This window comes from Lepidochelys kempii, chromosome 10 (assembly GCF_965140265.1).
Source record: "Lepidochelys kempii isolate rLepKem1 chromosome 10, rLepKem1.hap2, whole genome shotgun sequence".
In the NCBI taxonomy this organism is placed as follows: Eukaryota; Metazoa; Chordata; order Testudines; family Cheloniidae; genus Lepidochelys; species Lepidochelys kempii.
In genome coordinates, this window is record NC_133265.1 from 59,633,881 (window position 1) to 59,658,931 (window position 25,051).

The 25,051-nt window shown below is 37.5% G+C and overlaps 1 protein-coding gene across 8 annotated transcripts in view; it reads left to right on the forward strand.

The window, feature by feature from the left end:
* Positions 1-25,051, forward strand: part of ZNF280D (zinc finger protein 280D) — an 80,716-nt gene that overhangs the window by 46,641 nt on the left and 9,024 nt on the right. For 7 of the 8 annotated variants that reach the window (XM_073303774.1, XM_073303780.1, XM_073303781.1 and 4 more), the window contains 12 exons: positions 1,678-1,787; positions 3,375-3,604; positions 7,465-7,622; positions 8,208-8,308; positions 8,416-8,562; positions 9,255-9,389; positions 11,441-11,691; positions 12,997-13,137; positions 15,116-15,178; positions 15,820-15,938; positions 18,646-18,682; positions 23,462-23,507. In XM_073303774.1, coding sequence (XP_073159875.1) covers positions 1,678-1,787; positions 3,375-3,604; positions 7,465-7,622; positions 8,208-8,308; positions 8,416-8,562; positions 9,255-9,389; positions 11,441-11,691; positions 12,997-13,137; positions 15,116-15,178; positions 15,820-15,938; positions 18,646-18,682; positions 23,462-23,507 — 1,538 coding nt within the window. The remainder of the gene's footprint in view (positions 1-1,677; positions 1,788-3,374; positions 3,605-7,464; positions 7,623-8,207; positions 8,309-8,415; positions 8,563-9,254; positions 9,390-11,440; positions 11,692-12,996; positions 13,138-15,115; positions 15,179-15,819; positions 15,939-18,645; positions 18,683-23,461; positions 23,508-25,051) is intronic. The other variant, XM_073303777.1, reaches the window with a different exon arrangement.

A 25,051-nucleotide genomic window follows, 5' to 3' on the forward strand; every position in this document is an offset into this window, starting at 1 on the left:
TAGATTAAATGGTCTAGCTGTTAAATCCATGTATCTGTTCCATGGAAAAAGCTAGCACTAATGCAATGTTAAAGTTGAACGATCAACACTCAGAAGTTAAGGCAGAGTTAACTCAACAGCTCTGCCTGCCCCTTGTGCATATGCCTTAAAAGATGTTCTCATTTTATATAAGGAGGTATTTTTCTAATACTCTATATAATACACACTGGAGTCTTACAAATGTTACAGTATATTTAGTCTTCAGACTTGGCTTGTTTTGAGTCTCATTGATGTCTATAAAGCAAGCCAAGAATAAAGTTAACTGGTTCAGTAGTTGTGAAGATATGAATATTTAGAGTTCAGTGGCCCAGAGTTAAATCACCTTACCTTAGAATCTACATATAAAGAACTGAGTAGCAAATTAATACCTTTTTCAAAGATTAACCAAGATTGCAAAGATTCTCTGAGTACAGAATTTCCTGTTTGGAGCTGCAGCTGCAGAAATCCCCTCCCCCAAGAAAAAATCCTTTATAGCAATTTTGTTGATTTAGTTTGAAATACCTTCTTTTTTTGCGCTCTGATAGGCCTCTCCCTCCCTCCAAAAGGAGATGAATTCTAGGTGTGTTTAAATTAGCATATTCATTGAAACAATTTGGCAAAACCTACGTGAGTTTATGAAATGTTTGTTGACCCAATTCTTCATTTTTTGCCTCCCCCCGCACCTCCCAAAATGAATAATGTTGCCCAGTTCTTCTTATAAGGCGGTGTGTTGACCGTTGTGACTTTTGGTCATAGTCTGGCAGATTACAGTTAACCTCAAATAGTTCATATGTATTCTTTTAAAAAAAAAAAAAAGCCCTCTCCTGTGTTTATTCCTCCTTTTGTCTAAACTGCTTACCTAGATAGGACTGTATGCCAAAGAGAGAACTTCATCTACAGAGGCAGCTGGCTCTGATTTTGGTAGCTCCAAGAGAGCTTAAGCCCAGATATAAGCAATTGTCACTAAAGATGAGCTATTCCAACATTTAAATACAAACTGATTAGCAGGTGGCAAACAATTTTTATGTTAATAAGAGAAAACACTGTTCTCTCATGAATGGGGGGCTAGGTGCCTGAGAGACCCATTTATTCTCCATGAACCTCAAAGACACCTTAGGTCAGCACGAATGATGCAGCTGAATAGGCCTAGGTTCCAATTACCAGGCAGAGCGAACAATACTCTCATCACTATAGCCAAGTGATGAAACTCCTTTCCAGAAGTGGTAAATCCTGTCCTGTTGATGCTGAGATCATGGTGTAAAATAAATACATTCCTCCAAGAATTGATGCTCGCAAAACGAAAACACAAATTCGAAGTGCTGCACTGTGCCCAGATTAATGGAGAGAGAAAATACATATTAACTTCAGGGCTATTGTGCTCTTAAAATCACTGCAGTAGCTCTGCATAAGGACCTTAGATAGGTAGATCATCTATCTCTTGTTATCTCTTTCACTCTTAGAGTATTTTTGGACATACAGTAATACTGTGTGCAAGTTGTCACCAAAAAGAAAGGGTAATTTTAATGGTGGTTGGAATTAATCTTTAATTACAGCCACCATTGCCATGGACTTCTAAGAGGTTCTAAGAGGTTTTGTCATAATTTACTGTTGTGATGGACTGTGGATTTGGAGTCCTAATGTACACTTCACATTTTACAGGTACTAATATTACATCAAACAATGTTAAAAATGGAGCACCTTTTCCACGAGCTTGTCCAAAATGCAATATTCACTTCAATCTTATGGATCCTTTAAAAAATCACATGAAGGTAAAAGTTTTTTGTATTTGTGAAAAGTAATTATAAACATTTTAGGATTAAGCAAAGTTGTAAAACAAGGACCACATTTTTATGACAAGTTACAGATATTCTGCACTCTGGATATTTTCACCATGGGCCCAGTTCTGTGAGGTGCTGCGTGTTTTTCACACCCATGAGCAAAGAAGAATGAAAAAGAAATTAGCAAAATGAGATTAATTTTCACCTGTTTTTTCATTGTTCCCGTACCTTTTGAAAGGTGCACACTTGCTTAGTCATATGTAAATAAAAACCTCATAATGTATAGCCCAGTTCCGTGAGGGTCTTAGCACCTCATGTATAGTGTTGAGATCCTCAACTCCCATGCAATAGGAGTTCAGGCTCTTGAAGAATTTAACCCTAAATGCCTACAAATTACTGTTTGTACAGGCAAAATATAACCTCCTTCGTGGGCCAGAAACAGTGCCAAAAAAAAAAAAATGCTGTTTACAAAGGAGAGAAAATTACTCTTTTCCGCTTCTCCTCTCAGAAATGTATACATACTCAATTGCACCTTTTTAATTTTGATCCATTCGTGATCATTTTGTTAGAGAAAAGTAAAGTTCATTTGGAGAATTTAGTGCTGAAAGGTACTGTTGAAGAAAGTGGGTTTGTTTGGTTTTATTAACTTACACATTTTTATGAATAAAATACATCTTTAGTTAACCTAGTGGGATAAATATGTCAAGGACTGTCATTTCACCTACAGCAGTAAATGAGCTTATCACAAACTGGGGTCAGAGAAGTTAGTACTATGCAGCAAGGCATGTTGTTTAGCAAAAGTTGGCCTCTGAAGCATTCCAGTTTTGTTTACTGTTGGACAGCAATATAGCGCCTTCTATCTGAGGAACTCAAAAATTCTTTCTAAACATTGTTTTGCAATACTACTGTTAGATGTGTAAACATTATATCTATTTTAGGTAGGGAAGCAGAGGCCATGGATGGTAGATGACTTTCCCAGCTCCATGAATGAATTTAGACTATGGAAAGAATGCTGATGTCTTTATTATCAATTATCTGCTCTAATCAATGCATCACATTAGTGTTTTATATATACAGATATTTTTAAGAGACAATCAAATTTAAAAACAGTAAATACAGCTTTCTTCATAGTTGTCAACAAACTCATGCTTACTAATATTTTGTTTAACAAAGCATCTGTTTTACTCAGCTTAAATTTAATGTTAGTAGGGAGAATAGTTTCCTAGTTAATAAAATGAAGATTGGATAAATTTGAATTGTGCTGTACATTTCAGAATATTTTTTTTAATCAACATATAAAACGAGGTAATAATTCTGCCTTGTGATTTATGGTAGTCATATTAACATAAAGAAAAAACCCTTTGTCAGTATGTTAAAATACTCAGTGTTTAATTGTCTAAATCCTATCCTTATATATTTTTGTATTTGCAATAACACAAGAGCAGATACCATCCAGAATAGACATAGGTAAGAGCAAAGTGAGAACATCTCCCAAAGTAATGGAAATAGAAATGCAGGTATAGCAAGGCTAGCATTTTTAGTGCAATTTGGTAACTTAGACGTGTGTCTCTTTTTCAGTATTGTTGTCCAGATATGGTAAATAACTTCTTTCTGGGAACGTCCAAAACAGAATGTTCAAATACACCAAGAAAGACTGCTGAATCTGAGAAAGGAAAATTGATCATGTTAGTTAATGACTTTTATTATGGAAAGCATGAAGGTGATGTCCAGCGGGTACAACAGGAGCAGAAGACTCATACAACTTTTAAGTGCTTCAGCTGTTTGAAAGTTCTTAAAAATAATATAAGGTATCTAAACATTCACTTCTGTAACTGCTAGATACTACACATTAGTAACAAAAACAAAATTAAAAGTCATGCAGTCACAATTGTATCTGGAATGTAATGATGCATTTTATGTATATGACTTGAAAATGAATGCTATAAAGTTACTTCAATGTAAAGTAAAACTTAATTCATTTTTCACTACATGTGTATGTTTGGAACTTAAATTTTGTACAAATTAGAATGGCTAATTTTAATATCTCCAAGATAAAGAGTATTGTATGCTTTAATGAGTCTGGTTGTGCTAGTATGGAAGTTGAAAGAGCAACATATATTACCGTTTTACAATTTGCCCTCCAGATTGATGACATTAACAGTAGATTTCAGTATAATTCCCTTTAGGGGTCCATGATGAGTAATTGGTAGTGGTGTAACCAGTTTTAAAACTGTTCTTTTGATGGAATAACTTTACTTTCAAATGCAACAAAAAGCTTTCATAAGCTGTTTCAGTAGGTAGGCCAGTTTGTATCACAATTGCTTTGGCAGTTAAGGTCGTAGTTCTTTTTCATAAGACGCCTGTAAGGGAAGCTGATGTAGCAGAATGTAAAACTGAAAAATGGACTGGGCCTTCAAAGGGCACAGTCTACAAGTTTAAAATGAACAGGCTTGTGATAACATTAAACCCACATCGTTAAATAAAACAAAAGGTTCTTATAATTGCAGGCATTAAAATTGCTGTTACACACACTTAAAAACTAAGTCACAAATACAACTACAAGTAATTTATCTTTTAAGCCCCTGGAAAATATTGTATGCTGTCAGACCTTCAAAGGGTTTGCTCTCATGATTTGGTAGTTGCTGTTGGCTATGGCATTTCCTTCCTTTCATTTATCTTTAAAAACTGTAAACAGTATTTGATGTGGGTTGAAGAAAGTTGTTTGTCTTTTTCTGTGCATAATAGTTTTGCTATAAAAATAAGAGCCTCTCTTTTAGCTCATCTTGGAAATAGTCTATAAGTAGTAGTATTACATATAAGAATATTTTCATTTTAAAAAGATATTGTTAGTGTACAATAGTTAATACTTTGTTTAGTTGATTTATAGTATTTGACGTACTAATGGGTGACAAAATATTTTAGGAGATTATTTTCTTTTAAGTGAACATATTGGGTCTCTTACAAAGATACACTAGCTTATGGATTCCTCTTCTTGGGGCTTGTGCTTTTAGCATGAAACAGTCTAACATTCTCTTAGCTCTCAATGTTACTTGGTCCTCAGAGGTACTGGTAGCTGTGCCCTCCAATCACCAATATTCAGGCCTCTCTAGACTCTTCCTAGTAGTCATTCCGATCAGTCAAGCAAGTATCCTGTCACTGTCAACTCACCTCTGTTGCTGACTGCTACTCTCCTTATTATCTCTTGATTCATGTTAGTCAGAAGTTGCCAATATTCTCTTGTTGACTCTGTCCTGTAACCCTTCGTTATTCCTTATTAAATTTTCTGTTTTAATAATTGATTTATATGACCCTAGTGCCTGAACCACCATCAAGCCACCTTGTTATTTGTATTACTATTGTACAGATCTAAAGAGTGCTGCCTTGACATTGACTCTCTAGTTGGTCAAAAATGCAGCTAATTTCCTGAAGTTGCATAGCTAAAGCACCAGAAACCTTCACCTTCTGCAGTCTCTGGTGGACATGATGTCCGATAACATTAATGTTGTGCCCCAGCTACTCTCCTGTAGGATATGTTGGATTGGTGCCTGAGAAGTTTTCTCGAACTGTTTTCTTCTTACCATTTTGTGGATGAGCCATTGGTATGAAGGGAATCTCTGTTTCAGAGCATGCTGGTGCCATCATTAAACATGTGAGTCTGCCACATCCATAGGCAAGCTTTTCCAAAGGTTAACAATTCTCACTGTAAAAATTTGCATTTTACTATCTAATCAGAATTTATCTATTTTACGTTTCCAGCCATGGGATCTTGTTACGCCTTTATCTGCTAGATTAAAGAGCACTGTAGTGTCAGAAATCTTCTCCCCTTGTATGTTGTTATAGAGTATAATAAAGTCATCTCTTAACCTTTTCTTGGATAAACTACATAGATTGAGCTTCTTTCATCTCTTACTGTAATACAGGTTTTTCACACCTTGAATCGTTCTTGTAGCTCTTTTCTGAGTCCTTTCCATCTTGTCAACGTCCATTTTCAAGTGTGGACCAGAGCTAGATGCAGTATTTCAGTAATGGGCTCATGCAAGTATTATCCAGTAGTAATATCACCTACCTATTTCTACTCAATATTCCCCTGCTTATACATCCAGGGATCTTGTTAGTGGTCTTAACCGCGTCACATTGGGAGTTCATGTTCAATTGGTTATGCATCATGATGATTTTTCAGAAACAGGCTTTCCAAAATACAGTCCCCCATCTGCAAGTGTGACCTATATTTTTTTGTTTATAGATGTGACCTTGCATTTGGCTGTATTAAAAGACAGATTGTTCAAGTGAGACCACTTTACGAAGTGATCTAGATCACTCTGTAGAACTGATCTGACTGTTCCTAACTCTGAACAAACTTTATTGTTCTTTCAAAAATTTACAACTGAACATTGACTTAATTCAGCTTTCAAATTTTACTATGCAAAAGAAAAATACTGCTCCCCTCCTTTTTTTAGTAGTTTACGTTTAACACAGTATTGTATTGTATGTGCTTTTTTTCGGGAGGGGAGGTAGGGGTGTCTCTGCTGTTGCCTGATTGTGTACTTCTGGTTCCAAATGAGGTGTGTGATTGACTGGTCATTCTGTTGTTCATAACTCTGAGATTCTACTGTATGTACAAACAATAACATACGAACCCTCCTCCCTGTACTTTAAAGCTGATCTCTAAATAAAGCTCCTGAAAGTAGAGAGGAATTCAGGGGGATGGGATGGTTCTGTTGAATGACTTTTACTTTTTGGTTTGTGGAATGTGGGCTTTTAGGGGCATGCACATGGCCCCTCCATTATTCCAGAAGGTTTCATGGCAGCATACTCAGGGACATGACTCCTACAATATGCTTGTGGGGAGGGTATCCCTTATATAAGGTATAATCTCCCTGTGCTCCTCTGCAGGGCCTCTGCCCTGTCCATGTTTCAGTCACTCTTTAAAACCCACTTCTGCTATGCTGCTTGGAGTGAATTGAGTTGACTTGTGTAAAGATTGTTTATTTTGTTTTATTTGTTTCCCTTTCATTAGATTATAAGATCTTTGTATCAGGGACTGTCCTTTCTTGAAATTTGGAAAGCATCCTACATATCATTATATGCAGTGTTGTTGTTGTATTGGTACCAAGATATTAGAGAGACAAGGTAGGTGAGGTGATATTTTTTTTATTGCATCAACTTCTGTTGATGAGAGACACATGCTTTCAAGCTGACAAAGAGCTCTTTTTCAGGTCACTGTCAGGTCCCCATACCTGAAGGTGACCTGAAGAAGAGCTCTGTGTAAGCTTGAAAGTATGTTTCTCTCACCAACAGAAGTTGGTCCAATAAAAATATCACCTCACCCACGTTGTCCCTCTGACATAGTCTGGCATGACTATAATCAAATATGACACAATACTGTAGATTCCCTATACTGCAGAGTATATTTGAGATAATAGTGTGTTTTTCATTCAATGTTCAGGATGTCTTTTGGTTAATCTGCTGAAAGGTGGTGGTTGTTTTTTATTTGTATCTTCCATTTATGAAATTTTTGACAATTTAGAAATGATAAGAACCATTTTACAATTCACTACAAAAGTGCTCCTATTCAACAGTGTTTTCCACTTTACATACTTCATGTCAATTTGTCAAGTATGTTTTTTGTTTAAACTTAGCTTGTGCACCTGTTCACTATCTTTAATAGGTTTATGAACCACATGAAACACCACTTAGAGCTCGAGAAGCAGAGCAGTGAAAGTTGGGAAAGCCACACCACCTGCCAGCACTGTTATCGTCAGTTTCCCACACCTTTCCAGCTGCAGTGCCACATTGAAAGTACACACACCCCTTATGAGTCATCTAGTAAGTTTGTTCTCTTTGTGTTTAATCATTGTGTTCTTAAAATTTTAGCTATTTGCTGATTTGTAACTTGCAAATAAAGATGCAGGAAACCATTGTTTTTTTGTTTTTAAAGGGGAGAATAAGTACTGAGGTTAGAGAGTAGTTGATCAGCCAGTTTATCCGCTTTTAGTTACCATGTTTAGTTACCAACTTTTGTTCAGATTAGTTGTTTGAAAGATTAGCGTTTCAGTCTAGGTTTAAAAACAACAAAAATTAATAGGATTGGGCTCTCCATTGCCAGATTTCTTGCATTTCTTGCATCACACCAGGAAATCCAGACTGCAGACTCTTGAAGCAAGTTTCAGAAGCAAAATAAATCTGCAGTTGTCTCGTCTTTATATTTAATACTTCTATATGTATAAATTTCAGTGTGTGTGTGTGTATATATATGTATACATGCATGCATGCATGTGTATGCATGCATGCATGTGTATGCATGCATGCATGTGTATGCATACACATAGCAGTTTACACACGCACAATACGGTATTTTTTTCCCCCAAACTCCAATTAATACATTTTTGACTATTTTCTATTCTTTTTCAGCTATTTGTAAAATCTGTGAATTATCCTTTGAAACAGAGCAAGTTCTTTTGCAACATATGAAGGACAATCATAAGCCAGGTGAAATGCCATATGTTTGCCAGGTACATCAGAGTATTCAGCATTAAAACACCTATTTTTTTCTTAAGAAAATTTCAGCAAAGAAGTCAACATAAGATCTCATGAGGTTAAATTACACTTTTATTTCTAGGTGTGCAATTACAGATCATCAGCTTTTTCAGATGTAGAAACCCATTTTAGAACTGTACATGAAAACACAAAACATTTGCTTTGTCCATTTTGCCTCAAAGTTATTAAAATTGGAGCACCATACATGCATCATTATATGAGGCATCAGGTAAGTAGCTGTTAATTTTTGTCTCTTTATGATGTAGAAATGTGACCAAAAAGCAAAACTGAACTTAGTAATATGCTAATGTACATCTTCCCCCATAAAAATAGCTTATTGGTTGTGTGACCATTGAGAAGAGTTATGTTTTAAAATACTGAACGTAAATATACTAATAAGGAAAAATATTTATTGTATAAAGCTTTGGACCATTTCTTTTGAATTCTTTTAAGTGAACTATTGGATTCCATTGGTAGATCTCCCCAGTATATTGATGTATTAGGAGTTTTGTGTAACTTGCGTTAGCAATAATATTAAAAAACCTCTGCACATTCTATGAAAGAATACACGTGTCATTTCGTTGCTTAGATATGTCATACTGACATCCTCTTGAAATCAGTGACAAAACACTCGCTCTTGTGAAACCAGATGCAGGATTATAGTTATCTTTTATTTGTAATTTCATTAATTGGTAACCTAGATGCTACTGATACATTGTGCTTATGTATTGCTTTGCATTTTAAAGCACTGTACACGTGTTCATTTTATTGTTTGTTATACAGTATTATTGGTTTTAGGATTATTAAGAGTGACTTGTTAAAATAAGATTTAGGTCATTATTGCTTGAGACATGCTAGAATGGCAGTTTCAGTTCATCAGAAGATTCCTGCTTATTGTAAATTGTCTTCCATTTTTAAAAGAAAAAAGGAATATACCGTTGTACTAAGTGCAGATTGCAATTTTTGACATGCAAAGAAAAAATGGATCACAAGACTCAGCATCACCGGACATTCAGGAAACCTAAGCAATTAGAGGGATTGCCTCCTGGAACTAAAGTAAGCTCTTTCTTCATATAAAAGAGAAAAAAAGAAAGTTACCTGGCCAGAGAAATGGAGAGAGCCTTCTTAGAGAGGAGGACTGGGTTTTAGGTGGGAGATACTGAGGAGTTGGGAAAGGAGGGAATCTTCCCTGCTCAAAGCATTCAATTTTATACCATCCCTCAAAGCAGATTATTTTATTCTGCCTCCCGTCTTCATAATTTATACAAGACTGTACTTCCCCCGTACATGTCTGTGCACCCCAATACACACAGTTGATAATAGCTGCGCTCCCACTTTTTAGAAGAAGTCTGTCCTGCTGCTTTCCTGAGTTGAAGGTCCTGTTTTTTCCCTTCTCTTCCCCCCTCAGTTTCTTGGAGAAAAGCGACGGCTTTAGCATATTGGCTATAGAGAGGGTGTGATCAGTGGTTGAGAATATCTGACACTTTCTCAACGTACGGGGCCATGCTGGGGAAGAGCAGCAGCCAGCAAAAGTTGCTGCTCCCTTGTTAGCACTTTCACCTGAGCACTGAGATCGAGAAGGGCTTGGCTACACTTGTGAGTTACAGCGCAATTAAGGAGCCCCAGGCACACGAGCTCACTAACTGTCCACGCTGGCAAGGTACATAGAGCGCTCTGACTCTGCTGCTACAGCGCTGCTGATACTCCACCTCGGCGAGTAGAATAATGTTTGCTGTGACCCCGCTGGAGCACCGCGGCGCCAGTGTGGATGAGGTGTTGCATTACTGTGCTCTGATCAGCCTCTGGAAACGTCCCATAATCTCCTTAAGTCAAGTGGCCACTCTTGTCATTGTTTTTGAATCACTGTAGGAATGCGGATATGCACTTTGAAAGCTCCGTTTCTGACAGCCAACATGCTTATCTGCTCTGAGACAAAGCAACCATTAGTGTGGAATGCTGTGTGTGTGAGAGGGGGCAGGGAGGGGAGGAGAGTCTGCTGCTGACATGCTCTCAGCCCCCCCAAAACCACTCACTCTCCCCCCACATTCCCTGTCACGCACTACCCGTCCCCCCCCATTTGAAAAGCTTGTTGCAGTCATTTGCATGCTGGGTTAGCTGCCCATAATGCACCACGCCGAATGCTGCTGCAGGTGCCGCAAATGAGGCCCTGCCAATGCGCTTGAAGCGGTCAGTGTGGACAGACTGCAGTGCTTTCCGTACTGTGCTCTACAAAGGCTGGTTTAACTCAAAGCACTCTACATCTGCAACTGTAGCCATGCCCTAAGAGTTTTCCAGACCCATGTTTGAAGGGAGATGAGGAGAGCTCTTCTTGCTATCTGTGCTGAGGGAACCTTGCTGTTCATCAGCATGTGGATCATCACGTCACCTGGTTGCCCTTCCTCACGGGGAAAAAAATAGAATGAGTGACAAGTAGCCAATCAGCACAAGATTTCCCTGTAAACTAGGGTTTTTTCCTACAGACTTCTAAGAGGGTTTGAGATCCATAGTCCTATGAGGAAAACCTATGGACTTGGCAGGTCTGTGAAGTAGCTGGTCTGTTGGAAGCTGACCAGCTGGACCACACTGTCATTTCAGTCCCTGTAGGAGAACTCGTAATTGTGGCAACTGCTTTGCAAATTATGAAGTTTTTTTTTTTTCCAGTAAACTCTCAGGTCAGACTTCAGTCTTCTGTGATAACACACTCAATTATCCAAAGATTTCATGGGTTTAAGACTAAGTAGTAGATTACTTTTGCTTACTTTAGAATTTTCTGCTCTGTTACTTATTGGATGCCCCCTTTTTTGCTGAAAATCGGTAAACTATTTGGGGTATAGCTTCTGTTCTGTGTCAGTTGTAAGTCATATTTTTCAACGTGTCTTATTGAATAGGATTCTTTATATTTGTGTTCCATGTGAAGCAAAATTTTCCTGACAGTAAACTGCTCTATTTGTTTTATACTACAGGGATATGACCAAAATATACAAGGCAAATGAAAGACTTGTCTGAGTTATAGAAACAGGAGTTTCAAAAATTTTTAAATATAACTCTAATTAGTATCATTAATTTTTACAGTGTTATAAAGTGCCCATATTATTTCATGTTCCTAGGTTACAATTCGAGCTTCTGTTGGACCTCTTCAATCTGGAACGTCTGCCACATCTTTTAGCACAAGCACCTCCACATTTCAGTTATCTCCCAAAACTAAAAATACCAACACTAAAAATCACAACAAATCTAATACAAATAAATCAAAATTAAAATCATCAACTATACAGAAGAAGCAAAACACATTTACTAGCAGCAGCAGCAGCAGCAAAAAAAAAAAAAAAGTTGCCAATACAGCATTGCATAATCTAAGGTAAAATCTTTCAGTTAATACTGTTCTAAAGTATATTTTGAACATACTTACAAAAAGTAGGCAAAGATCAGTTCATGAAGATAAAGCTTATTGGAACACGGGATTTGTGACGTGGTTGAGTTTGACAGGGAGAGCAGGTTCATAAGAAAGACGCTAGTATCTTGATATTTGCATACCAATATCTTGATATTATTTTTATCTTTATTCTTCCCCATGTGATTTGTTGTTTTGTTAACAACAGACTTCCTGGCAATGGAAGAGCAGGACAGATGATGTGGAAAGTACTAATTTCCTACAAAATTCAGACTTTTCACTGGGTCACTGTACAAAATCATATTTTGTTGAAATATTGAGTCTCTAGGCAGAGTCTGCTAAAGATGACCTGCAAAGGGAAATACAGCTGTGCTTGTGTTCCTTTTAGCTTCTTTATGAGGTTAAAAAGAAATCATTTTGTTTGTAGGGTTTTTAAGGTTTTGTTTGTTTGTTTTTCCTGTTTATTTTTAAAATTAGGAATTCAGGTCTTGTCTGTCCTAGAAGGCACTCTGGTGACTGGAGATGTAATGAAATTGTTCCAGAAGAGTCAAGAGATTGAAAGCTAAGCTATTGAGAAGAGAAAGGATCTTTAGTTTCATTGTATAAAACTTTTTTTAATAGCTATTTAACTTCAGTGAATAACATTTTGGGTACAAAATGCCTTTGCTAAAGATTAACAATCCTGCTTCTTCAATTGAGGTACTAAACCTCACAATAAGTGTGCTTCAGGACATCCAACTGGGCCTCCAACAAAATTATGGAGGATCAGACTTAACTTTCTTCATTTAATTTTTCTGTAAGGTTTGTGGGGTATTTTGAGGGTGGATGGGTTGGGAAGGTATCTGAGAGGAGATCCCCAGTCCTTTTCCACACAGCTTAGAGAAGCAAAAAACAGGCAAATAACTTATTTAAAAGTCCTTAGCAGATAACCATTGAGTAAGTTTTAAGATCATAATGACACACTGTAATTAGAGGGGGGAAAATGTTCTTGAGTGTTTTTTTAAGAAGTATGCGCTAATACGAATTTAAACAGTACTTAGTATATAGGCTCTACCATGGCCAGCTAACATTTTTAAAAGGTGTTAAACTGTCTACAGTAGGTACTAAGTGGTGTTTAAAATCATGTTAGTCAATACATTGTTAAAAAGACCCTCTTTTTACTTGTCAAAGCAATGCTGTTGGGGCTTTAAAATAAGACTTTTTAAGTATATTAAGTATGTCCCCTTAATATATTAACACTAACAGTATTTGGTTCATTTGTATTACTATTAGGTATCGTTTGGGAGTTCATAAATGCATTGAATGTTACTCAGAAATAAAAGATTTTGCAAGTCACTTTCCAGCATATGTCCATTGCAGCTTATGCAGATACAATACTAGCTGTAGCAAAGCCTATGTGAATCACATGATGAGGTGAGAACTCTTCACATTTTTATAATTATAGTCATGATTATTTTAAAGTATTTTTCTTAAACCTATATAAAATTATGTTAACTCTTCCTGTGAGCTGTATCTTGTATTTGTTTCATAGGACTGAGGAAAACTATAGGCTTAGATTTTCAAAGCAATGTTAATGGCAGATGTGTGGCTAAATCCACTGCACTGGTACTTGCTATAAAAAAAAAAAAACAAAAACACCTCAGACTATAAGGACCCTGTGTATAGAGTGAGGCATGGTATTGCAGGAAGAGAAAAAATGGTCTCGTGGCTGAGGCAGTGAAATGACACCCTTCAGAACTGGGTTCTATCCCTGCTTCTGCCACAGAATTCTTATGTGAGGTTGGGCAAGTAACTTAAACCAAATTTTTCACAGGTGGTCAGTAATCATTTGTTCCTCATTTTCTAGCCACCCACCTTGAGACCCTAGTGTTTGAATTGTAGAAGTGCAGTTCAGTGACAGCTACAACTGAAGTCTATGGGATCTGTGCTTTAAACGTATGCAGTGCTATATAATGAGACGTTCTCCGAAAAATCAGGCCCTTGGTGTCTAAAATTGGCCACCCAAAATTAGTGGCTACTTTTTTGACCCTATTCTCTCTGTGCCTCAGTTCTGCATCTGTAAAATAATACTGCCTTATCTCACAGGGGTAATGTGAAGATAAATTCATTGATGTTTGTGAAACAGTCAGATACTACAGTGATGATCGTGATAGAAAAGCCCATGAGAAAATTAATAGTTCTGTATTTAGTGCAGTGTTTGAATAGTGATGCAGTAAATAAGGTATGGGGCCTCACACACAATGAGGGTAAATCAAAATGTTGAATAGCTGCTCATTAAATGAGCACTGCTCATTCTGTGCACTGAATGAGGCAGGGGTACTGTGGAAAAAATGTGATCATATAATTAAGGACTATATAATGCATACGCACAATGGGAATGAGTTAAGGTTGACTAGGCAACCTTAAATTCTGGCATTTTCTAACTGAGCGCTTGACTTTGCAATCTTAATGTTTCAGCATTTTGCGTGTATGTATGTAGAGATGCCTGTGCCCATTTACACACACAGACATGTAGTGGTGTCAGTGTCCATTTGAGTTTCTGGATGAAGTGATGTATCATATTACAAACTCGCTGGTTTCTAGTTAGTTAATAGGAGAACCTTCTATGCTAGCAGCCAGCAGCTGTATAGCTATCTTGTGGCTTTAGTCTGTCTTATATATTAAGAGAGATCTCATATGCACATTTATTAAGCTGTTGTTTAAGCCTGTTGAGTATAGTCCATAAATGATGCCTTGTTTCCAAACCATAGCGGAGCCAGAGCAAACTGGAATACTGACACTGGTAACAAATATATAGCTTATTTTAATTACTGTAAAACATGAAGATAATAGTTAAACCTTTAGAAGTTCAGAATATATTCTTAGTCTGTTTTATCTATTTTTACAAATGACTTACTACTTGTTTATGTGCAAACACAAAAATTCAAACTACTTATTCAAAGACAGCGCTATGCTATTGCCATATTATGATAGTGATTGTATCTTGAAAATTAAACTTCATAGTACTTCAGCTAATCATGACTGAAATGTTTTTGTCCAAAAACCACATTCCTCAGAAAGTACTTAAAAGTTTTCTAAACGGATACCTTGTAAAGGATAAAGACATACTTATTTAACTGGTAGTCTAATCCTGAGTGATGTTTTAAAGATTTTGGTGTAGTATTTCAGTATTTTGAACAGGGAGTGAGATGCATGAACCTGTGAACTCTTTATGTACCAAATTTACTACTTTAGAACAGTACATGGACAGACAATAAAAGTCCTTTATTTTCATGTCTTACAACAGGCAACTTGCAGTACCATTTACGGTATAGTTATGTGGAATACTATACTCAAAAAGACCTGCCCTCTATATAGAAAAATAGCTAAAATTATATTTCCTTCTCTGTAGCTTTCATAGTGCTCGTCCAAGTAAAAGATTTTGGATCTATAAGAAGCATTCAGAAGAACTAAGGTAACTCTTATTTCCAGTTGCAAATTATTCTTTGTTTCATTCTCTCTTTAATATACACTCTTATACCTGTCTAGTCGCTTAGTTAATATTAGATATAAGACCTGTATTTGAGGTTCAAACTTTGGAACTCTTGATCTTGTGGGTTGCCACAAATTGGAAGTAACATGGAAGTGAAAATGTTTATGCAGGGGAAGTGAAGCTTCTTGTGGGAGAACTAATAATGTTTAATGTAGCTGCAGATAAATAAAGCAACTGTCTACATGTCTCTTCCACCCTTATTCCCCATCCCTGCCAAATTTTCAAGAGAAGAACTTCCTCTCACGCACCTGCTATCTATAATGCTTGGAATGCTCAAATAAAAGTGCTAATAATGGCACTTTCTTTTTATTATGTTTGTACAGTGCTTAGCACAGTGGGGTCCTGGTATATGACTAGAGGTCCTACATACTACCTTAATGCAAATAATAAATACTTAAGTGCACAGAAAGATAATGTTGATTTACATAAACATTACATACATGTACATTGTATTTTCATGGGATCTGCACAGTCTCAAACTTTATATGCCACAAGTAGAAGCAAATCTTTCATAGCCTTGTACTACCTACTCTTTTTACCCTTTTTTTTTTTCTCCTTTTTAGGGGTGTTACTGTCGTGTGTCTTAATTGTGATTTCCTAACTGATGTTTCTGGCTTAGATAAGATGGCCACACATTTGAGTGAAAGACATACTCATGCTTGTCAAGTTATTATAGAGAATGGTAAGTACATGTAGTGTATTTTATCTTTATTTATTGAATATTAATAATATAATATTTTAATCTACCACATTATTGGTGGTTCTTGTGCAGTTACATTCCAAAATGAATGCTAATCTTTCATAAATTGGGTGAAATTATATCTTGTATTGGACCAGCTTCTGTTGGTGACAATGACAAGCATTCAAGCTTACACATAACTCTTCTTCAGGTCTTTGAAATGTATTCAGAGTGTCACAGCTAAATACAAGGTGGAACAGATTGTTTAGCGTAAGTAGTTACTCCCTTGAAATATGTATTGTTCAAGGTGAAGTGGTCCATTAACACCTTTCCAGTAATGGAGGGAAATGGGGGCGTGGTTAGTGGGTTATAGATTGTTGTAATAAGCAATAAAGCCAATGCCTTCCTTCAGTCCATGATTTTTAATATTTAGCAAAGTTATGAATTTAAGCTCCAAGGCTCATCTTTTGAAGCCTGTTGTGCAGGTTTCCTTTGTTACTCCTGAGTGCATTCTGTGCCAAAAAAATAAAAATTCTGCACACAATATTTAAAAATTCTGCACATTTTATTTTTCAAATAAATGTGGAGGCTCAAGCATGGCATTGGGGAGCACAGGCCACTGGCACAGAGGTGGGAGATCACAGTGCAGCTCTCCAAGAGACACAGACTCAGCAGTGGGGCTGCGCCCAACCCTGACACAGTGCAAGGACCAGACGTGCCCCAGAAACACCCTGTGACCCTGCCCTCTGTGCTAGGTGCACTAGGTGTGGGCGGGCAGACTCAGCAAAGCAGGATCCAAGTGTGGGGGGGATCCAGGTGTGGATCGAAAGGGTTCTGTGTGGGGCAATCTGGGTGCAGGCGGGTCAGTGGGGGATCTAGGTGCAGGGGGGATCTGGATGCACAGGGGCTTGTTGGGGGTTTCTGGATGCAATGGTAATGGGACTTTGCAGGGTGTCCAGGTGAAGGTGGTTGGGCTCAGTGGAGGGGGCGGGGTCTGGGTGTGAGGGGTCCAGTTGGGGCTAGGTGGGGTGGTCCAGGTGCAGGGGGAGTGGGACTCATCGGGTAGGGCAAGTTGAGGCTTGGCAGGAGGGTCTGAGTATGAGGGGATCTGGATGCACAGGGGTTGGGCAGATGGGGGAGCAGCTCCCTTTTCAGGGATCTCTCCCCCTGCAGCTGAGGAGTGATGGGAGATGGAGAGGAGAGTTTGCAGAGCTTCCTTCAGCTGGGAGAGAAATCTGGGGATGGGTTTGACCCGGCCATGGATGCTGTGCAAGGGAAGAGGAAGTCCTGTCCTCCCCAGCCCAGCCCAGCCGGGACTAGCAGCAGAGCCTGATGCATGGTAGGAGCCACTAGGCAGGTCTTCCCCAGTCCCGCCTTTTGCCCTGTTGTGATTTACCTCTCTCCTGGCTGCCCTGAGCCCCCAAAACATACTGCTGGGGAGAGTCGCATGACTGCTCTTGTAGCTTCCCTTTGCTTCCCTGTCAGAAAGTCATTTTTCTGCGGGGAAGCAAAGAAATCTGCAGGGGACATAAATTCTGAGCATGTGCAGTGGTGCAGAATTCCCCTAGGAGTACTTTGTGGATGAGGGCTGAGGTCAGCTATAGAGAGATTATTTTGTGAAAAGTGTTTACTCACAAGTTAAACGGTGTTTTTGTTTTATCATTTTTCTGTGTGAGTTCACTCGAGAATGTAGTGATTGTCTGCTTTCACCCATGTCGCTATTGTTGGGCATTTTGTGCACTGGATGAGGTACGACATGTGTAGGACCAATTGATCTGGAAAGGTGTGTTGTGGGAGGTGTTGATCATCTTAGCAATGGGGATATGTTTATAAATTTTGTGGTGGTGTTCTGGCAGGGTCTGGTGCTGCTTGGAGTTAGTATGTCCTGGTCTCTGGGGAGCTTGCTTCTGACAATGAGCTTGGAGAGGTTGGGGGCATTGTTTGAAGGTCAGATGAGGGAATTCGGGAAGATTTCTTCCAGAATGTCATCCCCATCTAGTATGGGTTGAAATTGTTTGATGATACCCCATAATGAGCTCCAGTGAGGGTGCTAGGTGACAACTAGGGGTGTGCAGTCGAGCAGGGCAGGATGGGTTATTTCTGTATTGAAGCAGGTTCTCTTTGGGTATTTGGATGGCCCATTCTCTGGTGGAGTGTCCTTGTTTGGTGAAGCTGTTTTTAAGTGTGTTAAGGTGTATGTCCCAGTCTTTTTTCTATCCTATTCTGTGGTATTTGAGTGCCTGGCTGTCAATAACCGATATCTTGGTGTGTTTGAGGTGGTTACTGGATCTATGAAAGTAGTGTGGGTGATCCAGGTTTGTTTTTTTTTATAAATTGTCTGTAGGGTTCCAATGTTGAAGCTGATCATGGTGTCCAGGATGTTGATGCTAGTGTGGAAGTGTTTTAGAGTTTAATGGATGGGAAATCAGTGAGGGAGTTTAGGTCATCTGTCCAGAGGATGAAATATCACTGATATATTTCAAATCCTGTATATCACTGGTTTTGTGGTACATTTGTCCAGAAATTCTTCTTCAAGATGGCTCATGAAGAGGTTGTAATATTGGGGAGCTACCCTAGTACCCAGGGCTTGGCAAAGTGGTGTTGTTGAATGTAAAATTGTTATGGGTAAGGATGAAATGGATGATCTTTAATGATGATATTTCAAGGTGTATTTTTTAATACAGAATTAATCCTTTATTTTTAATTCCAGTTTCCCTAGGTTGCCCAGCTGCTGAACACATTTCTGAGTAAGTTTTTATATTTGTTAACATCTAAAATGTAGTTAACTTAATTTGTATTAATTAGATATGGTCAAAAGTTGCACTATGAATATGAGCTCCTTCGAATTTCATCGTATTTGAGGCGCGTGGATAAATATTCTTAGCTTTCTGCTTGTCTTCATAGTTTTAGTTCTGGATTGTATCCTAACTGGAGAGGACCTATTATCCAGGTATGGTTTGGCCTTAGACAAAATCTCTAATTAATACTACTTTCAAGATTTTTGTCCAATTTTGCAAAAATTGTTAGATTATCTGAGAGATTTTGGCACTGATCCATCCTGAACTGAAGCCTAAACTAATCTGAATCTGAACACTGCTTCAACCCATTTTTAATATTAACACTGTTTAATGAATCTTTAATGTTCTTTGTTGGGTTACAGTGAAGATTGTGGTTTTATCTGAACTAAACAAATGAGGATTTAGTTATGACATTTAGAATGAATCCGAGGTAATTTATATGATAAAGGTGTGTGCTTTTGTCACTAGTTTTCTTAGATGATGTGCAAAGAAAAAAATTTACTTTTTTTAGGGCTGTCGATTAATTGCAGTTAACTCACGTGATTAACTCAAAAAACTAATTGCGATTAAAAAAATTAATCATGGTTAATCGCACTGTTAAACAATAGAATACCAATTGAAATGTATTAAATATTTTTGGATGTTTTTCTACATTTTCAAATATATTGATTTCTATTACAACCCAGAATAGAATGTGTACAGTGCTCACTTTATATTATTTTTTATTCCAAATATTTGCACTGTAAACATTATGAACAAAAGAAATAGTATTTTTCAATTCACCTCATACAAGTACTGTAGTGCAATCTCTTTATCATGAAAGTTGAACTTACATGAACTAACATGGTATTCTTTTATTGTTCTATTATTATTCTGTTGTTCTATTATTGTTTAACAGCGCCATCACTAAAGCTCCTATAATACTACTAATATGCACGCCAACCTTCTGGAAGCTGGCCAATAGTTGGACACCCTGAGTAGTGTAGACACTAGTCTGCAGAACCAGTGTGTGTGAGACGTGACACTTCTGTGATCAAAGTGGCTGGCTTTGTTTGAGTGTAATTTGGTATACACGAGGCTGTCTACATTTGTTTTTTTTTTTTTTTTTAAATTCCCATGCTCTGCTAGGGTATGATGCTCATTTCCTGTTTCTAGAAATAATCACAATAAATAGATTTTTTTATAGGTTTTCAAATACAAAATAAAACTAAAATTCAGTTATAGCATATATTTCCTGTGTGTGTGTGTACTTTTTGCAATGAGAGAGGTGTATTTCAATATCTGTAGTATGTTATAGAGATACTACAGTTAAGATTAAGTTAAGTTTTGCACTGAAAGAAGGGATTACTCTTTTTGTTATGTATGAAAATTACAGCACACCCTCCCCCAAATTATACCACTTCTTGAGTAAAGAAAGTTCTGAGGATTTATAAATAAATCTGTTAATTAGTTTGAGTTAAATTAATTTTAAAATGGGACCTTTAAGAAATTTTGCATCGTGTTGGCAAAACTGTTTTTGTAATGCCTGATGATCTTAATAAGAAATAACACAGACTCTTCAAATTTCCCATATAGTTAAAACTCAGTAGAATCTTACGACTAGGCTTCATTTGAAGAATTTTTTCTTTTTAGAATTAGTGGCCATTCTTTGCTGCTGGGTATAACTGAAAGTTTCTTGTTTATTCTTCAACCACTGTTAATCTTAAGAGAAGTCCACAAAGAACAGTTATCTCTCAAACTAGCCATCATCTCCTGTTGTTCTCAGTGTGACTCGGGCTATAGGCCTGTATCTGCACTGAGTTGCTCCTCGCAGTGCTCCTATTTACCTCTTGACAGCACAGGAAACTGCCATATTCCTAGTGGGGGAGCTGGGCTTCTCTTCAGTTGGGAACAGTGAGGTAGTCACCATTTTGAAGAGAACGCTTCTTCATGAGTTTTTCAGGAGAATGGCTTAAAGCTGTCAGAACATACTTGTGAATTTGGCCCTAAAAGATTTAAGATTGATACATTTCTTCAAATGATTGGAAACATCACATAGTAGTATTTTCTTTAGGTTTCTTGTTTAGTGTTCATGGATGAAATCTTTAATATTATAAAATCATCAGACTGGAAGGGACCTCAAGAGTTCATCTCGTCCAGTACCCTCCACTCATGGCAGGACTAAGTATTAGCTAGACCAGTGGTTCTCAAATCCGGTCTGCCGCTTGTACAGGGAAAGCCCCCGGCGGGCCGGACCGGTTTGTTTACCAGCCGCGTCTGCAGGTTCGGCCGATCGCGGCTCCCAGTGGCCGCGGTTTGCCAGTCCAGGCCAATGAGGGCTGCGGGAAGTGGCGTGGGCCAAGGGGCGTGCTGGCCGCCCTTTCTGCAGCCCCCATTGGCCTGGAGCGGCAAACCGCAGCCAGTGGGAGCCGCGATCGGCCGGACCTGCAGACGCGGCGAGTAAATAAACCAGTCCGGCCCTCCGGGGGCTTTCCCTAAACAAGCGGCGGACCAGCTTTGAGAACCACTAATCTAGACCATCCTTGACAGGTGTTTGTCTAAGCTGCTCTTATAGAATCTCCATCATTGGAGATTTTTAACCTCCCTAAGCAATTTATTCCAGTGTTTAACTATCCTGACAGGAAGTTTTTCCTAATATCCATCCCAAAGCGTTTTTGCTGCAATTTAAGCCCATTGCTTCTTGTCCTATCTTCAGAGATTAACAAGAACAACTGATCTCCCTCGTCCTTGTGGCAGCCTTTTATGTACTTGAAAACTGTTATCATATCCCCTCTATCTTCTCTTCTCCAGATTAAACAAACCCAGCTTTTTCAATCTTCCCTCATAGGTTATGTTTTCTATACCTTTAATCATTTTTGTTGCTCTTCTCTGGACTTTCTCCAGTTTGTCCACATCTTTCCTGAAATGTGGTGTGCAGAACTGGACACAATCTTCCAGTTGAGACCTAATCAGTGTGAAGTAGAGCGGAAGAATTACTTCTCGTGTCTTGCTTACAACACTCCTGCTAATACATCCTAGAATGATGTTTCTTTTTTGCAACAGTTTTTTTCTTTACACTGTTGACTGGTATTTAGCTTGTGATCCACTTTAACCTCCAGATCCCTTTCTGCAGTACTCCTTTCTAGGCAGTCACTTCCCATTTTTTGTGTGTGCAACTGATTGTTCCTTCCTAAGTGGATGCCACTTCATTTTTTATTGGTGTTCTTACTCACGATTAAATACTTCAGAGTATTCAAATTCCCTAACTGAAAAGAGTGGTTTTAGTGCGTCATTTATTGTACACAATCTTAACACTTGATTTACTCTGTTTTTCTCATTGTTAATTAGTTTTACATTAATATAATGCTAAGTGCTACAAAAAACAGTATGATCTTTGGTCCCATTGAATATATATATCATTCTATATCATAAATCAGGATGTAATAAATAATCATAAATGGGTCTACATAACACTAGCAAAGTCATTATTAATACTTACCAAGGTGGTGTTATTAATAAACATAAGTTTTATGATATGTCCATAGAGAATGTTTAAAGATTATTGAAATGGTGTTTATTAACATTGTTTTTTCTTGGATTAGTCAATAGTAGAACAGCAATTAGGCTGGATGACATTAGGCTTAGTTCTGGTGTTATCTGTTTTTCATAAAATTTAAATTACTGTTTCTTATGCAAGTTATATTGCACATTGTGGAAGCAGTCATTAAGCCTCACTGAGGTCATGAATAATTTAATTCATGATTAATAACATTACTACTTGGGTCTGATAGAAACAGCACCATATGTCAGCTGATTAAAATTGACTTTAATGCAGCATCAACAAAGAAGATATAGCCACAAGCAATTTCTAAAACAAAAAGCCTTTGAAAGGTTAGATTTTATATTAAAACTGATGACTTAACAAGGTTTTGTCGGACATATGTACTACTTGCTATCTCTGCAGTAGCATTTTCTCATATAAGCACAGAAAATCAATCAGGGTGATGTTGTGATAAGCTGTTTAATTAATGTGGTTTTAGAAGTCAATAAATTTAAATAATTTATAGCTGTCTAATGTATGGATTGTACTTGTGAAGATATTTTTGGGGAAGACTATCCTCTAAGTGATAGTTGAAGGTCAATTTCAACATTTTACAACATTCCAAAAAAACCCTTTATTCTTAGCTATTGGATGCAATAAATTATACAATTTAAGAAAGACATACGCAACAGTTTTGTTGTAGGAATGTTTCTGTTTAATTTCACTGTGTAGCTGTATAAGAGAAACATGTTCTAACTTTGTAAAATATAGCTACTTTTATATATAAATCTTAGGAATTTATTTGGTTAAAACAGTGATTCGGTCATAGTTTGAGAGGTTGACTGATTTGTGGGAAAGATGCATCATCTATCATCAAATAGACTTACAGCAACTATTAGCAGAACAGTATTTCTTGAAGTTTTGTGAGATTATTACTTTCCTTTTTTCCATCAATGAAATAAATGGGAAAGGGTCACACGAAACAAATTTGTGTACAACTTACTACGTGTATACAATAAATGTTTTGAGATGTTAAAATATGAAATAGATTTTAAGCCAGCTCAGATCCATTTGAACAATAAAAATAAATTTCAAGTTGCTATGGTATTTTTCTTACTGTAAGTATAATATTTGTCCTATTTTCATCTTTATTTTTAATATTAATAGTACAGTATGAAAACTCTGAATCTTAATTCATTATTCACTAGGTTAAAGGCAACTTCTCTCTCTCTGGTGGAGATTTCAAAGTCTGAGGTAATATTTTATTATAATGTCTATAATGGTTAACCAACTGGGAAGATGCTACTTAAATACATATGTACGTACTGCTGTATAATAAGACTAGTATGTCCAGGAGATGCATTTGTTTTGAAGAATCAAGCCTTGTCCTGCATTGTCATCTGTTTTCAAATGACATAACTAAAATGTCCCTCTACTCAATGTCCTTTAAATTTGCTATATCTAGAAACTTCCAGTTGGCATTCAAATACTGATTGGACTGAAATGCCAATCTAATGAAGCCATTGTTAGTTGCCCTATGTATACTGCATAGACTTAATGGAAGTGAGAAAGTGACTTTTTAAAAAAAAAATTGCACTCTTTGTCATAGTTAAAACTAAAAATGTTGTTTAAAAACAACAACAACAAATAAACTTCAATCATTCCTTTGCTAGTCTAGACTGCTTTTCTCAGATCTGCTCACATATCTCCCCTGCTCTGTGTGGAAGGGGGTAGTTGGAGTCTATCACATATAGATTCTCATTCCACCCACTCTCACTCCCTTAACACCCTGCAGAACTTTCTCCTGTGGGTTGGGATTTGCAGAGTAATGGGCATACTTGGTGGAATAATGGACATTGTTCTCCTGTCTATCTTGTTGAGACTCTTCAGAAAAGAGAATCTGCAGTTACGGAAACCCCACTCTGCCAGTGGGTGGAGGGAAAGGCCTAGGATCTGGCACAGACCCGGTTTATAATTAACACTTGTTTCCTGCAGAACCGTAGTGGATATACTGGGTTTGGGGACAGAAATGTGCCTCTCTTAAGGTTCTCCAGTTTTTTCTTTGTATGTTTTCATTAAATATTGTTGATACAGAATATTAAGAATGTATTTTACATGTGTATAATGGGGCCTCATGTATTCCAGGATTCAGCAGCGTGGAATTTGCTGTGGAATTCACCCAATTGCCCTGCAGAAATGTGCTCTAGGACCTCTGCTTTCATTAAAAAAAAAAATTAAATTTCTAGCCCTTATGATTTTTTTCATAGATTCCAATGCCAGAATGGACCTCTGTGATCATCTAGTCTGACCTCCTGGATAGTACAGGCCATAGAACTTCCCCAAATTAATTCATAGAGCATATATTTTTAGAAAAACATCTGTTCTAGATTTTAAAAGTGCCAGTGATGGAGAATCCACCATGACCCTTGGTTAATTGTTCCAGTGGTTACCTTCACTGTTAAAAATTTGCACCTTATTTCCAGTCTGATTGTCTAGCTTCAACTTCCAGGTGAAGATTGCAGAAGATGCATTACACTGAAAAAATGAACAAAGTGCAGACCATTTCTTTGAGGTTTGCAGGGATCCTGAAGCAGCCCTCAGAAATATGACCTGCCCCTTCAGCTTCGTCAGGGCCTCTTGGATTCTGATTCTATAGCTGTGTAATTGGTTATTTTTCCCCAGTGGCATGAAATGTTTTAAATTTTGCTGCAGCCAGGTGCTCGACATTTTGTTCCATATACCTGCTCTGCCTGGATCTGACTGCAGCTGTATTTTGCTCTCTAGTTTTTCCCTGTCAG